The 14,495-nt window shown below is 61.0% G+C and overlaps 1 protein-coding gene across 1 annotated transcript; it reads right to left on the bottom strand.

The window, feature by feature from the left end:
* Positions 1-422: 422 nt before the first annotated feature.
* Positions 423-10,558, bottom strand: SHOX (SHOX homeobox; the record flags this gene model as incomplete). Its single annotated transcript, XM_082447915.1, has 5 exons — positions 9,957-10,558; positions 6,293-6,501; positions 2,349-2,406; positions 2,160-2,248; positions 423-668 (listed from the first exon to the last, which is right to left on the bottom strand). The coding sequence occupies exons 1-5, from the start codon at positions 10,234-10,236 to the stop codon at positions 423-425; spliced, it is 882 nt and encodes a 293-aa protein (XP_082304041.1). The 5' UTR covers positions 10,237-10,558.
* Positions 10,559-14,495: the final 3,937 nt, after the last annotated feature.

Raw genomic sequence — 14,495 nt, 5'->3', positions numbered from 1 at the left:
GACCAGCCCCAGATCCTTCTGTGTGACAGACTCTTAAGATCTTGGAAAGGCGTGTAGGAGGCCGCATGCACAGGGTGGCAACGCCGGCAGCAGAGAAGGACGCCGCGCCGCGGGGCTCCACGTGGCCCCGGGGTCCCAGGACGCACAGACGGCGTGGTCGAGGGATGACTTGGGTGGTCTGACGGTCACCTCCCCTCTCTTCCGCACAGTCTCTGCGAGGCTTTGACGGGGTCTTGCGGTCCTGGGATGCCCCCTCCCGAGGCCTGCCAGGGGGCCCCGGGGTTGCCCCAGGCGGGGAAGGCGCTGCGCCCTCGCTCCGGGGCGTCCGCGCGGCCGTCGGGGTGCGCGGAGGGGTCGAGTGCAGGACGCGGCGCGGACGGGGTGACGGGGCCGGGGCAGGCGCTGGGGGGCCGGGCGGCGGGTCAGAGCCCCAAGGCCTCGGCGTGCTTGCGCGCCTTGAGCCGCAGGTCGGCGATGCTGGAGTTTTTGCTGCTGCTCTTGGCGGCGGCGGCCACGACGGCGGCGGCCGAGGCCGACTCGGCCAGGGATGCGATGGGCAGCCCGAAGGGCGGCGGCGGGAACATCAGGTAGGGCGCGTGCGCCGCCAGGTGCGGGTGCAGGTGCGGGTGGGCGTGCGCCACGCCTTCCAGCTGCAGCTGTGCCTGGACCTGCGAAGGCAGAACCGCCCGGTGAGGACGCGACTTCTAGGGGGGCTTTCCCGCCCCGAGGACACCCCCCCCGCCCCGAGGGCGTCTCCTCTCCCGGGGAGCCATCGCCCCTTCCCCCGCCCCAGGGGCCACCACCCACTGTCCTCGGGACACCCGGTGCCACGACCGGGTCACTGGCCGCTTCGGACAGAACCAGAGCCGGGAAGTCGGCACAGATCCCCGATACTGCAGCATCCGAGCGTCTACAGCTGGTACCTCCCCCCCCTCCAGACCCCCGGCTGATTCTTTGACGCACCCCCGACTCAGGGTCCGGCCTTCGGCTCGGGCTTCCCCCACCACCCCCCTTCCCAGGGACCCGGAGTCCAGCCAAATCTGCAGGCTCCGACCGCCTACTTTCACCAGGACCTAATGGATGACCCCACGTCGTCAGGGCAGCTGTGTCTGTGATGCAGAGGGGCCAGCCTGCCCCGGGGAAGGGGTGCTGAGGGGTGGACGACGGGCCCAGCCGCGGAGGTGCGGGTCCAGGCGAACAGGGCGCGGACCTCTGCCCCGCGCACGGCAGCCCTGGACGCCCTCCCAGCCTTGGGCGCCGTGACTTTGAGGGCGCGCGGCCAACAGCCCACCCTCACCCCATCTCCATGGTGTCACACGTAGCTGACCCTCCGGGCCGGGCCAGGCCCACCGGACCTCGTGCCCCTCAGCAAACCCGGGTCCAGCTACAAACCCAGGCCTGCCCGTAGGAGCAAAAGTGCTGCATGTGGAGGCCACGCCTTCGCTCTGACCAGGGCACAGCCAACCCACCAGCGCGGGCACTCCTACCCCCCATGCTGGGGTCCCCAGCCCAGCTCTGCAGGCGAGTGGGCGTTGCGCTCTAGCCCCGCGGGCCGGGCGCCTCCTGCCACGCAGCTCCCTCCACCCACCCGACACTGGTCCAGAGCAGGGGCGAGAACTTTGGGGCACCTGATCTCCGAGGCGGTCTTCCGACCCCCTGGCCGCCCCCTCCTCCGCGCAGCGCACCCAGCGCCCTGGACCCTCCCTGCTCTGCGAGGAGCCGGGCGGGATGCCCCCACTGTGAGGTGCGAGGGGGAGGGGAGGGGGCGTCGAGGCCCAGGTCCAGGAGGGGCACTGACTCCCCCAGCGAGGCCCTGGGCAAGCTGAAGCCGGGGGCTGGGTGTAGACACGGGTCCCCCTGCCCAAGCGGCAGCAAAGCCCTCCCCCCCACAGGCGGCGAGCGAGTGGGTGGTTCCCGGGGGGGTGGGGATTTTTCCCCTCCGACTTTTTGTAAAACTGTGTTTGGGTTTCTCTCCTAGTCCTCCCAAAGGTAACTCTTGGAGATTCTCAGCGTGGTGTTAGTACGTGCCAATGGGTTTATAAATGTCCCCCTTGTGAAAGCGGCCTCTTTTCTTCGGCGGGGGCGGGAGGAGCCGGGGCGGCGACGGCCCCCTCTCCGTTCTGTTCGGAAGAAAAAAAAACAAACAAAAAACGAGCTACCTGTTGGAAAGGCATCCTCAGGGCGCCCATGTTCACGTAGGGTGCCACCCTGCAGGCGTCCAGGTGACTGGCGGTACCCAGGATAACGCCTGCGAGGAAACACAGGAGGCGTGAACCCCGCGCGCTGCTCCCAGCGCCTGGCGGGTCTCCCCACCGCCCCTGCCTCCACGCCCGGCCCCTCGCACCCACCTTTATGCATCTGGTTCTCTTGCTTGCGGCACTTGGCTCTCCGGTTCTGGAACCAAACCTGGGAATGAGCGGACAGACGTGCACCCCCTGAGCCGGCCAGGCTTTGGCGAGCGTCAGCGAGGCCTTCTTTCCTGACACGCCGGACAGCGCGCACGGCGCTTGGGGTTTCCGTCCCCAGAAGGCTGCCTGCCGCCCCTCCGGCCTTCATCCCCGCCCCCTCCCACCCCAGCCCCGCGTAACTGGCTACCTGCAGCTGGGAACAGTCCTCACCTAAGTGAGAGCAGAGTGTCAGCATCCAAACATTGACAGTGAGGAAGTGGGTCCTCGGATGGCGCGGAGAACTTTCCATCGTTCTGTGTGGACATTCCCCCCTCCACCCTGCCACGCACTGGGCCAACCTGACCTTCCACCCCGACGTTCCACCTTAGCCCCCCACACACCCGCCAGGAATGGGGGGGCCGCACAGGTGGATACACATCTCCAAATCCAGCCCCCTCCCCAATCAATGCTCAGACACTCTGAGTCCAGAAACTTCCATGACCTCCACGCCCTCCTTGGAAGCCTGGGGGATCCCAGTTAATATTACAGAGTCATGAACGTCCTTGATCCCTAAAAACCAGACGCACCCCAAAAACGCAGGCTCTGCACTGCAGGCACTTGGCCTCCCTAAGGACATCTAATTCCTGCGGCGCCCTATCGAGAGATGAGGCAGGGAGGGAAAGGTGTTGGCACCCTGCCCAGCCCGGCTTCGCAGGCCTGGCATCCCCGAAATGCCCCGTCCAGCGCTCCCCATTCTCATCCTCCCCGCTCCTCCAAACAGCCCTGGTCCTGGCCCTTGGTCTGTCGCTCATGGAATCTGGAGTCCCCTCCCTCTGTGTCCTTAGGCACTTAATTTTTCCTACCTGGCTTTCTCCAAAACTTTCCCTTCACACTCACTCACCCTGCTGCCACGATGGCAGTTACTGACCGTGCAGGATAATTAGCACAAAGAAAGCCTTCCCCTCGGCCACGCTACACTACGCCTGGGTAGCTCGGGGACCCTGCGCTGTTCCAGGCCCAGGGCCTGGGGCCACTCCCTACTCCCACCCTGCCCGGAAACCTCAGCTCCCGCAGAGGCTGCAAGCACCCGGGAGCTTAGGAAAAGCTGAACTTTTCCATCCCAGCCTCTTCAGGGGCAGTTTTCTATCCAAGGCTGAGCCATGGGCCCGCCTGTTGGAATTGGCTTCCCACAACGTTGGAAACCTCACCCCGCCAGGCTCTAGGGAACCTGGCAAACTTTGGTGTTGTTCCCCCGAAAAGTATTTCCAAAACAAAAAGTGTCCCTTGCATGCTGAGATTTCACAAATCTTTACTCCATTTCCAAAGCCTGCACTCACTTTCCTTCTCCCACATCCTGCCGCGACTCTCCCCCCCACCCTATCCGGCTGGGACGGGACTCCTTTCCCTTTCGGACCCTTCCCGGGTGCCTCTTTCTCCCTGGGGTCCGGTACCCGTCCTCAGGAGAGCAGAGCCAGACGCGCAAATTCTGCTCCCCCTGGAAGGGCGTTTTTCAAAAACAGAATCCTATTTAAATCTAGAAAGCAAGCTCACTTTCCCTTCAGCGGGGGAAAGAAAAAAAAAAAAAGATTATGGAGAATAAAAGTGATGAATTAGCTGCTGCGTTTGGCAATAATAAATCAGTCTTGGGGTGATTCACGATCAATTCCAATTAGTCCTGAATATGCTAAGTAAAGCACAGTACAGTGGTTTAGACAGTTATTTCTTCATTAAGGACCAGTCACTGATTTCTCTCACAAATGCTGTAATCTGATTTCCTTTTGATTTCCATTACAGACAGTGAATAATGACATTTAATTTAGCTCTGCGCCATAAACCCAAAGATATTTGTTGTAATTAAATTACCGCCGCTCCTCACCATGGTCTCATAACTTTCGATTATAACCCTGACAGCTGGGTGATATGAGTTTCCAGTACAACACTAAAAATAAAAGGTTAATAAGGACCAGCTTCCAAAGGATCCTCAATTTATTTACAGCAAATTTCCACTCTAAATTGAAACTCTATCCTCTAACAACACAGGACAGGCTGTACCGAAAAGGATTACCAAACAGGTCACAGACAGGATTAAAATATAGCGCATTTTCGTCTCTTCCTTTTGGTGTCTCCCCAACATCCCCCCACTTCTGCACAGCGGGGTACGTGTCTTAACTAATTGGTTTTTATGAGCACTTTCTGCCTTCTCTTTATTATACGATTCTTTTCCCTGTGGCCAATAGGAAATTATTCCTTTTTTCTCTTCCCATGTTTATTTTTATTATTATTTACAACTGTTAAAGTTTAATTCACCTCTGGATCGATAGGCTTTCGTTTTCTACTACCACCCTCCCCGCTTTATTTTAGGGCTTTTCTAAAGATCTGCAGCCAACCAAGAACCAATTTTCTGCCAACTCGGTCTCTCCTGCTAAGGCGCTATTCAGTAATAGACTACTGAAAGAAATAGTGTGGAATTAAATTACAAGTAATTTATTTTTATAGAAACAGTACATCAAGGCCTGGGAGATATTACAGATCTCAGGCAGAAAGGCTGTGTGAAATGACATAAAAGTTGATGTCCCCTTCAGCAAAAGTTTAATCTTTTCATTAATTTATATGGTGTAGCCCCATCCATCTTTCCAGAGAAAGGTGGCCAGTCTCCCCCGCCCTCCCCCACCCCTTGCCGAGGCCACAGATGCCCGGACACATTCGTCTGGGGAGAAGGTCCCCAGAGCTACTCCGCCCGTGGTCCCAGCGATGCGGAATGGTCCTGGGAACCCCTGCGGCTGCACGGAATTCTGGACAGACTCGGGGACTGTTGCATTTCACCTTAAGCAGCCCTTTTCACCTCACCGACGGGGAAAGATGGAAGGCATGAGGGTGCAAACACCCCCCCCCCTTTTTTTTTGGTACAAATTAAAGATTTTTGTAAAACACTCTCTATAAACGCTTTCTGTGTTTTCGTTTCTTCAATACAATCCGGGTGAAGTTGTGTTTGAAATGCTGACCTTATACCAATAAGAAACCCGTTCTTTCAAAGCCCTGGCTTTAACATGGTTCCCTCCCCCCATTGGCAGTATTAATTCCATTTATGTAAATAACCGGTCCCCAGAGCCCAGGGACCCTGACCCCTTTTCCTTCTCTCCCCGGCGCTGCTGTCCTGCCCAGAACCGTCAAAACCGACGGAAAGCCCAGCAGAACATGCAGGCCCGACCTCCCGGTGGCGGGGACGGGGGGCGGGGAGGGGGCGAGTCTGCGGTACCCGGAGGAGGCGATCTGGAAGCGAATCTTTGCTCCCCACCCCCCAGTAAATAAATGAATGCATTTAACGCAAACGTTTACAAAGCCGGAGCAAAGCGAACCAGGAGCGCCTCCCCCGCCCCCCACCCCCGCGCGCACGTGCGGCGAACACCCACGGCCCCCGCCGACGGCGGCTCGCCAGATGGGGCACCACGACCGCATGCGTCCGGTCCCCGCCCCCGCGCCCCCCTGCCCCGCGCCCGGGCTCATCCGGCACCGCGCGGGCCGGAGTCGCAATCCTCGAGACGCCCACGCGCCTCCTCTTCCCATCTCTGTTCCCTGCAGCGGAGGGAGGGGGCTGCAGAGGAGCGGGTAAGACTTTGGCGACGGCGGGGTGGGGGTGGGGGTGGGGAATGGGGGGGAGGAGAGGCGAACCAGTGGGAAGAAGAGAACAACATTCCCGATGAGCTGGAGGCGCAGGGCGAGCCAGCAAGGCCGGGCGCAGGAGCCCTGACCCGCGAGGCCCCGGGGCGCCTCCGAAAGCCCGGCTCCAGCTCCCCACCCCGACCCAGGGTCCCCGCGCTCCCGGAAGGGCCCGGCGGCCCGGCCGAAGGGGGCGCGTTCCGGGCCCGCCCGGGGAGCGGGCGCCGGGGCCGGGCCCGCGCTCTCACCTGCACGCGCGCCTCGGAGAGCCCCAGGCGCTGGCTGAGCTCCTCCCGCATGAAGGCGTCGGGGTAGTGAGTCTCGTCGAAGAGCCGCTCCAGCTCGTTGAGCTGCTCCAGCGTGAAGTTGGTGCGGCTGCGCCGCTGCTTCAGCTTCGTCTGTCCGTCCTCGTCCTCCGACTTCACGTCCTCGCGCTTCTCCTTGCAATCGTAAATGCCTGCGGGCGGGCCGAGGGCACAGCGCTGAGCCCCCCGAGCCCCGGCGTCCCCGCGTCCCCGGCCGCCACGAGCCCCTCCGCCGGCGCCCGCCTCCCCCGGCCCGGCCCGCGCATCCTGCGCGCCAGGGACAGGGCCCCGCGCGGGGACGCTTGGGCGCGACGTGGTGCAAGCCTGTGTGTGCTCGCGGTGGAGGGGCCGCGGTGGCAAACGCGCCCTGACGCAAAGCGGCGTCAAGTCGATAGAGCAAACTCCAGGGCAAGCCGCGCTCTTTTGTAATAACTCGAGCCCCGGCGCCGCGGTGTTTCTTGGCCTAATCTCTGAATAGTTTCCTCAATTATCCACTTCGCCTCTGTTGACATATTGACATAGCCTAACCTTCTCTCTCTCTTTTTTTTTTTTTGAAGGGGAATGGAGTGTTAAATATTATTAAGTCAAAGAAGCTTAGGCAGAATCGCCCAAGTGTCGGGTGCCTGGCGGGGCGCCCGCAAAGAGCGCAGGGAGAGCCCGGGCCAGGCTGGGGTCCAGGCCCCCCGAGAGCCGCCGCTCCCGCCTGCAGCGCAGCAGGACCGGGGCCGTGCCAGCCGCCAGCCGGGCCAGAGCCTCCCTCAGGACGCCGTGGAGGCGGGCGCTCGCCAGAGCTCACCTCCTTCTGACCAAGAAAGCGCAGCCGTATCTTAAGGCCGGCACCCCGAGGCGCTTGGGTTGCACCCGAGAGCACGGTCCCTTGACTTCCGGTTTTGTCCCTCTGTCTCTTGGACACACATTCTCACTCCCCATCAGGACGCCAAGAGTGACACTTTGTTAGGTCCAAACATTATGAGAGCAGCTATATTTGCTGGGGGAGCGGGCAGGGTATCAGGTAGACAGCTCAGGATTTAGGAGGTTCTAACCCAGACACCTCTCCTTCCCACCGCTAGGAAATGCAGCCCCTCACCAAGCTCAGGGATTTAAAATAAAAGTTGGCCCCCGGTTGCACAGTTGGTGGAAGCTTCATTTCAGCACCCCTTGCGTTTTCTTGTGCTTTTTCTCCGATCATAGGGCCTGCTGGGTGCAGGCAAAGAGGACCCCCATGCCCTCATTAGATGTCCCCTCTGTGTCAAGGAGAAGAGAACGGCTTTCAGGACGCTCTAGCCAAGGAGTCTGGGGTTCCACCCGTTCTGAGAAGCCTCTTAGCAGTAAGCCCAGAAACTTGGCGAAGGGCGAAGACCCAGATCCTCTGCGGGACCAGGGAAAGATCCGGGCACCCAGTTCCCACCCCCCACCCCCACCGGGGTCTCTGAGCTGGACACCAGAGCCCAAGTCCTGAGTCTGCCTAAAAGCCTCTCCTCAAGGCTTCTGACCACTGGACACTCAATCCCACCTCGGATCTTAAAGCCTCTCTCACCTCCTGAAAGGGATGCATTTCCAAGAACACCTTATTTCTCCCCAACGGGAAATCCTTTCCCGGAGGCGGCCCCAACTCTGCTTGCTCCTTCAGGTCTCTTCAGTCTGAACCCCAGGGATCGACCCCAGATGAGGCCTGGCCTTCAGAGTCCTCCAGAACCCAGGCAGGCCGTGCAGAATCCACAGGCTGCCGTGCCCAGCTCAGCGGGATCCGCTGCTCCGGCGCCCACGACCTCTGGGTTTCTCCGAAGCCCAAGCAGCTCCCACCTCTCCGTTTTGCTCCCGTCCTGCAAATTCGGCCTGGGGCTCAGCCCTGCCAGGGGTCTGCACGCCCAGGCAAAAGGGAGAAGGTGCAGCTGGGGTTTTCCTCACCCCTTCCTGCCGCCTGTACTTCTAGCCTTGTCTTATTTTCCTCTCTCCTTCGAAAAAGGCCTCGATTGTACTCTGCTCTCCTTGCACGGGCCTTTTTGCAGGGTCCCCCTGCCTTGGCTGTCCAGGCTGAGAGGAGACAGACAGAAGAGGGGACTGAGCCTCTAAGGCGGATGGGGGAAGCCGTCAGGAGCCCGGGAGGTCAGCCGCCTGCCCGGTGCTGTAAATTAAATGTCGGCCCTGACAAGTGCACAGACAGACAGCCGTGTCTCCATCAGAGCAAACTCTCTTTGTAGGAATCATAAAGCCAGGTGCGTGAGGCCTCGCCAAGGGGTGAGCCCCGAGACATGGCAGGCCAGGCTCAGGCTGCCTGGGCTCTCAGAAGCCAGGGGCTTATTCCTAAGCCTCTGCCAGCCTCCTGCTTCCACAAGGTCAAGGTCTCCGAAAGCTGTCTGGGTCATCCACTGGGCTTCAAGGTCAGCACACCTGGACTCTGCCACCAAAGTGCAAGGGCCACAAGAGCAGGAGGCATGGGGTCCCCACTCTCTGTTCGTGACCCGTCTCAACACGGACAGAGAATGAAGCAGGACCCGGGAGCCACATGGCAAGCTTCTGTGTTTCCTCGCTTTGTAGTGAGAAATAGACCTCCATATCCTTCCAAACGCTGCCCCCTGAGAAATCGAGCCAATTTTATTCCTCTGATTTACAGCTGCTGGTTGCCCTGTTTGTACAGAGATTCCCCCGGGTTGGGACCACCGCTGTCCAGCTGGGGAACCCTTGTAAACATGTTTTTTCCCACCCCCCGCGTTCAACAACAGCGCAAAACGCCGCGCAGATTTGGGGGGGGGGGGAAGCAGCCGGAAGGAGGCCCAGGATGCAGCCGGCCTGCAGCAGGGCCAGCTGCGCCCTGACAGCCTGGGGTAGGGCGGCCGCGTGCGCGGGGCCACGAGCCTCCCCGGGCCCTTCTGCCCCTTGTAGACCCTGACCACCTGCGGACACGCGGCTGGTTTTAATCTACAGGCCCGCGTCAGCCAAGATCCAGCCCCAAGGTTCAAGGGGAAAGTTTTCCCTGAGAGGAAACCACGCGGAGAGCCGCAGGAGGGCGAAGAGGCGACGGAGCGCGTTGCCTCCCCGACTGCCGGCCAGCGCAGCCCTCAACGCGGCCCATTTCGGGCTCGGGAAGCCGACAGGCGATGGGCGCTTGGAGAGACGTGTGTGGATCTCTCTGGGGGCGTGGAGGCGCACGTAAGCCAGACCGGCCGGCAGACAGGCAAGCGGCCAGCAGCCCTCCAGCCGACCTGGGTTTTCAAGCCCGTACACCCGGATTCCCCCCCAGCGCGGGAAAGTTCCCGCTGCGGAGCCCGGTGCCAACGCCCAGGGAAGCGATGCTCCGGCAGCGCGCGGCCCCAGCCGCTGCCCTCCCTCGGCGCCTCTGCCTCTCTCCTTCCCTGCTTCTTCGCTTCTCCAGCCGAATCCTCCCCTCCCCCGTTTGGTTTCTTTCTTACGAAAAAGGCTGGCGATGGATTGCCGGGGCCTTTGCGTCCGAGCCGTGCCTGCACATTCAGCGTTCGGGGTCGAACGGAGAGCGAACCGCGGCCCCCGGGGCCTGTGCGCGCGCGGAGCGAGGGGCAGGCGGCCAGGCTCGGTGGCGAGGAGACGCCGTCCCCGGGAGGGGCCCGGGGCCGGCGTCCGGAGAGCTTACCTTCGGCAGCCCTCCCCGAACCGAACTCTTTCAGTTTGTCCTTGTCGTGGTCCGCGTGGTCCTTAAAGAGATGCACCGGACAGTGGCCGCTGCCCTCCGTTATGTCCTGGAGGTTGGATTCCGAGACCCCCAGCTCCCGGGAGCGCGCCAGTCCGCTCTCCAAAACTTCCCTGTAAGTGATCGAGTCCTTCTTGCCTCCGCCGCCGCCGCCGCCGCCGCCGCTGCTCTCTTTGCTCTTCTGGTCAAAAGATTTGGATACAAAAGCCGTGAGCTCCTCCATGGTGGCCGGGGGCTGCGGGGGTCCGCGGGGCTCGGCGGGGCTGGCTGGGAGCCGGGCTGTGGTCCGCACGCCTCCCGCGCGGAGACGACTGTCCGTGCGAGGGTAGATCTCTCCTGCTGTTATTTATGCCTTTCAATTTGAGATCTCACTATTTATACACGGCTACCTCCGCCCAACCCCCAACGCTCCCTGTCTGCAGCAATTACAGCTGCCGGCTCGGCGGCGGGCGCACGTAGAGACGCTATCTCTCCCCCACCTCCAGTCCGGCAATTGGCTTTCTTTGCATTTCATCACTGTTTGGCGTCTGTGCACCTTGGTGTGGAGAGGTAAAGATCAAGTTTTTGAAGGCAGACAGAGAGAGAGAGAGAGAGCGCGCGGGCGCAGGCGCCAGCTCCCCGAACAGGTATCCGCATTCTCTCCGCGGCTGGCGGAAACGAACCTCGAGGAGGAGTTTAGGGATCGTGACGACGCCCTTGCCTGCCGGCCCCGGGAGGAGCGCAGCCTCGCGCCCCGAATGGTGTCGTCGCAGGACGTGTCCGGGCGTGGTCGTGCGGGGACTCCGGCGAGGGGACCCGGGCGGCGGGAACGCGCCATCACAGACGGGAATGAGTCCCAAGTTGGAGATGCGGTGGGACTGCGGGCTGGACCCGCCGGCGAGGCCCGCGGAGCTAGCGGGTGGCGCGGGTGCGCGCGGCGTGCTGGGGGGGAGCAGCTCTAGGACCCCGAAAGTGAGAGGAAGGGTCCAGGTCTAGCCGAACGTGGGCGCCCACGCCTCGGCGGCGTTGTTGCAAAGCCGCTCGCAGACCTCGGAGGGGCCGGGGACACGGACGCTGCGGGCCACGAGCGCCCGGAGCGCGCTGGTCCAGACGCGGAGAAGCCGGAGGGTCTCTGGGAGAACTGGTTCGTACACAGCGGTGCGTGGGGCGCGCGTCAGATCCCGCCCGGCCGGACCGACGCAGCCTTCCTTAGAGCCCTGCTGTCAGCCCGGTGTCTGGGAGATTTATTGGGGGGGGGGATATATGTATTTTTGGTTGTGCCACAGTGCTCCTGAGCAGATCCTGACTCCCTCGGAACTTTATAATGTGCCTAAAAGGAGCCACTTTTTCTCACCTGCAATACGAAATTCATTCGGCAATCCCAGCAGCTGAAGAAGTCCTCTTATCTGCAAAACGCCGTCTGCAAATAAAGTGACTTTTCTGTTCTCCCCTCTTTTTCTGCAATCTCCCCCTCGTCTCCCTCCCCTTCCACCTGCTGCCCCCGCCCCGCTGGAGTTGGGACAAGGCTTCTGGCGAGGGGTACGGGGGTGGAGGGGAGGGTTAGGGGTTTTGGAGGAGTTGGTTTTGCATTTTCTGAAGTCAGTTCCTCCTCCGAAGCGCCGGTTACTCAGAACCCAGGATCGGGGCCGCGCTCGGCGGTTCCCAGTGTTCGGTCCAGCGTCCGGAGCCGGACAGTAGTTTCCTTCAGCGGGAAGGAAAGTGAACGATTTCTCCCGAATCCCCGGGGCCAGGGTCGGGTTCACACGGGGGTGCCTTGATCCAGGGGGAGGGGGTGTGAAGCCAGAGAGGCGGGGAAAGAGGGGGGACGGGAGTGGAAACAGACCAGCTCTTCCTTCTCCCCGGCCTTTCTCCCTCCCTCCCTCTCCTTCTTTCCTTCCTTCCTTCTCTCCTTCCCTTGCTCCCTCCAGCTCTCTCCCGGTGTTTTCTCCTCTCCTCGCCGCCCTCCATCCATCTCCGGGAGCGCTGCGCCCGTGCTTCTCCGCGCGGCCCCGGCTGCTCTGCCCCGCATACAGCGGACGGAGCTGGGGGATTTGGGGGCCGCTGCCTCCCCCGGACTTCAAAAGCGAAAGGCGAAGAAGCGCTCGCAACTTGACAAACAGGTCTTTGTCACCGCGGCCCTCTAATCAAAGTGAAGGCGCGCAGATATCACACAGAATTACAAATAGCCCCTCGTGCATTATGCATGCAGCCGCCTTGCGGGTCTGCGGGGGAAACGCCGAGGGCTGCTCCCGGAGCCGGGTAGCGCAGGGCGCGCGGGGCGCGGGGCGCGGGGCGAGGGGCGGCCCAGGAGCTCGTAGTCCTTGCCAGGGCCCCGCACGCCGTCTTTCACTCCTTGGGGCGCATCTTCCAGCCCTACCCAGTCTAGGGACCCCCCCCCCCTCGCCCCCGCGCCCAGAAGTGAACGTTTTCTTTGCAAGAAACAGTAGATCCACAGGAGGGGAGGGGGGAGAGAAGGGGGCATTAGCAACAGATCTGGGGGGAGAGGGCTCTGGGCCCGAGCAGCTTTCTGGGGTCCGCAGAGGTAGGGTAACTTTTCCTCTCCTCACCTCCTGCCATCTTACCACTCCTCCAGCTTCAGGTGAAGAGGCCAAGTCCCCAGGGACCTAGTGGTGAACCCCCGACCTGCAGCCTGCCCACCCCTCCCTGGCTCTCCCCTACAATCTCAGCGACCCAGCCTTCCCTGGGGAGGGGGGTCACATAGGGCCTGGCCCTTACATGGCCTGAGGTTCCTTCGCAGGGAACAGGGGTGAGAGGCCCCAGGCCCCCAAGCAGTGCTACCAGCCTTGGACCTCAGACCTTGGACCCTATCCAGGAGAGAACATTGCTGGGACCAGGGTCTGGCGGCCTCCAGGGATCTCCCCAAGGGACACCAGCTGGGGACTCTGGATGTTTGAAACCCTCAAGCCTGAGAGAGAATTAAAGCCACCCCCATCCACAGCAGCCCCAACTTTGATTCCCAGTGCAGACGAATGGTTTCGAAACAACCCATCCTAAGAAGAATGGGGCCGTGCCTTTTCTAAGAGTTGTTGGTTAGGAAGGAATCCCCTTTTTACAAAATCACACTTTCTCTCGATGAGCAAAGTGATGGCCTCTTCCTCTAACTTTTGGGGACGGTGGAGCGGAGATCCCCTGAACAGCCCCCACTCCCGGCCCCCTGGCCAGGGGCCCACAAGGCTCCTTAACCTTCATCTCCTTTAAACCAGAGGCAGCAACGCCCAGCATCAGCGGTTATTCTTCATATTTTAGCCTGGGCGAGGACATTTTCAACCACATATTTTTGCTAATTCAAGCCGGTGCCCAAGGCCGCAGGGTGGGTACAGTTTATGAAACGTTACATTTACATTTCCGCTGGGGTGAAGGCAGGCGAGGGGCGGGGGAACGCAGAGCTCAGACTCTCCAGGCATAAGGGGCTCTTGTTTTGAGTTTCTGTAGCTGCTTCCCTCAGAGAGGATCCCTCATCCCAAGATGAGAGGTGAGGACAACATTTTAAAATCTCAACTTGTCTTGGGAGAACGTAGATGCTCTAACATCTCAAATGCATTCTGCCAACTCTGAAAGAGGCAGCGGCTTCATGAAAGTTTGTGGACAGAAACCAAAGCATAGCTCCTTCCTTTAAAGCAAAACAAAACAAAACAAAACAACAAAAAAAGAAAGAAGTCCTGGATTGGGCTGGGGAGCAAAAAGGGGGGATCTGGTCTCTGGAAGAACACGGAAGTTCCAACGTGGATTTCACCAGAAGCTCTGCACACACCGCGGAGCTCGCCTGGCTCATTGATCCACGGCGGCGGCTGGGCATCACCTCGCACCCCGCTGCCCAGAAACCGGAGCGGACACGAGCCGCCTGAGTCCTGGGTGCCTGACTCGCTCCTACCCGCGCCCGCACCATCAGGTCTATGATCCACCTGGGGAGAGACACGTAGACATAATGCAGTTAAACGAAGTAGAAATGCCAGGCCACCCTGCGCTCGGGAGGAAGGAAAGGGTCTCTGTCGAGGCGAAGGAGGCTGGAGGCTCTTCCTAACACAACTGGTGGTTCCTGCAGATTGGAGGTGCCCTGGTGTCTGGGTTGGCCCGCGTGCCCATGGACCTGGCAGCTGCCAGCCAGATCCCCGGTTGATGGCGTGGGGGAAATGAGTGAGTACCCCACCAGGAGGATGGTTCACAGCCAGCCCGCCGGCGGAGGTGGGGGGGTCCACCCCAGGAGGCCAGAGCTGCCCCGACGCCCTCCTCTTCGGCAAGCTGCTCGCGGGAACGTGGGTCCTCTCGTTCCAGATCTGGTTTCCTGAACTCTGACCACCTCTTCACCCAGGCCGAGGCCAGACTGGCCGCGTCCAGAGCTGGACATTCTGCACCCCTCACTCGCCTGAGTTTACCCCAACTAGAGTCTCTCTGGCCAGCCCTGCAGGCTCACAGCTTCCTGTCTGGTCCCAGGCTGAGCCTGAAAGCTCAGACACGCTGGTCCCCAGTGGCAGAAAGGGCTAG

Source organism: Balaenoptera physalus (assembly GCF_965194825.1).
Source record: "Balaenoptera physalus genome assembly, chromosome: Y".
Lineage (NCBI taxonomy): Eukaryota > Metazoa > Chordata > Mammalia > Artiodactyla > Balaenopteridae > Balaenoptera > Balaenoptera physalus.
This window is presented reverse-complemented; position numbering and strand designations above follow the sequence as displayed.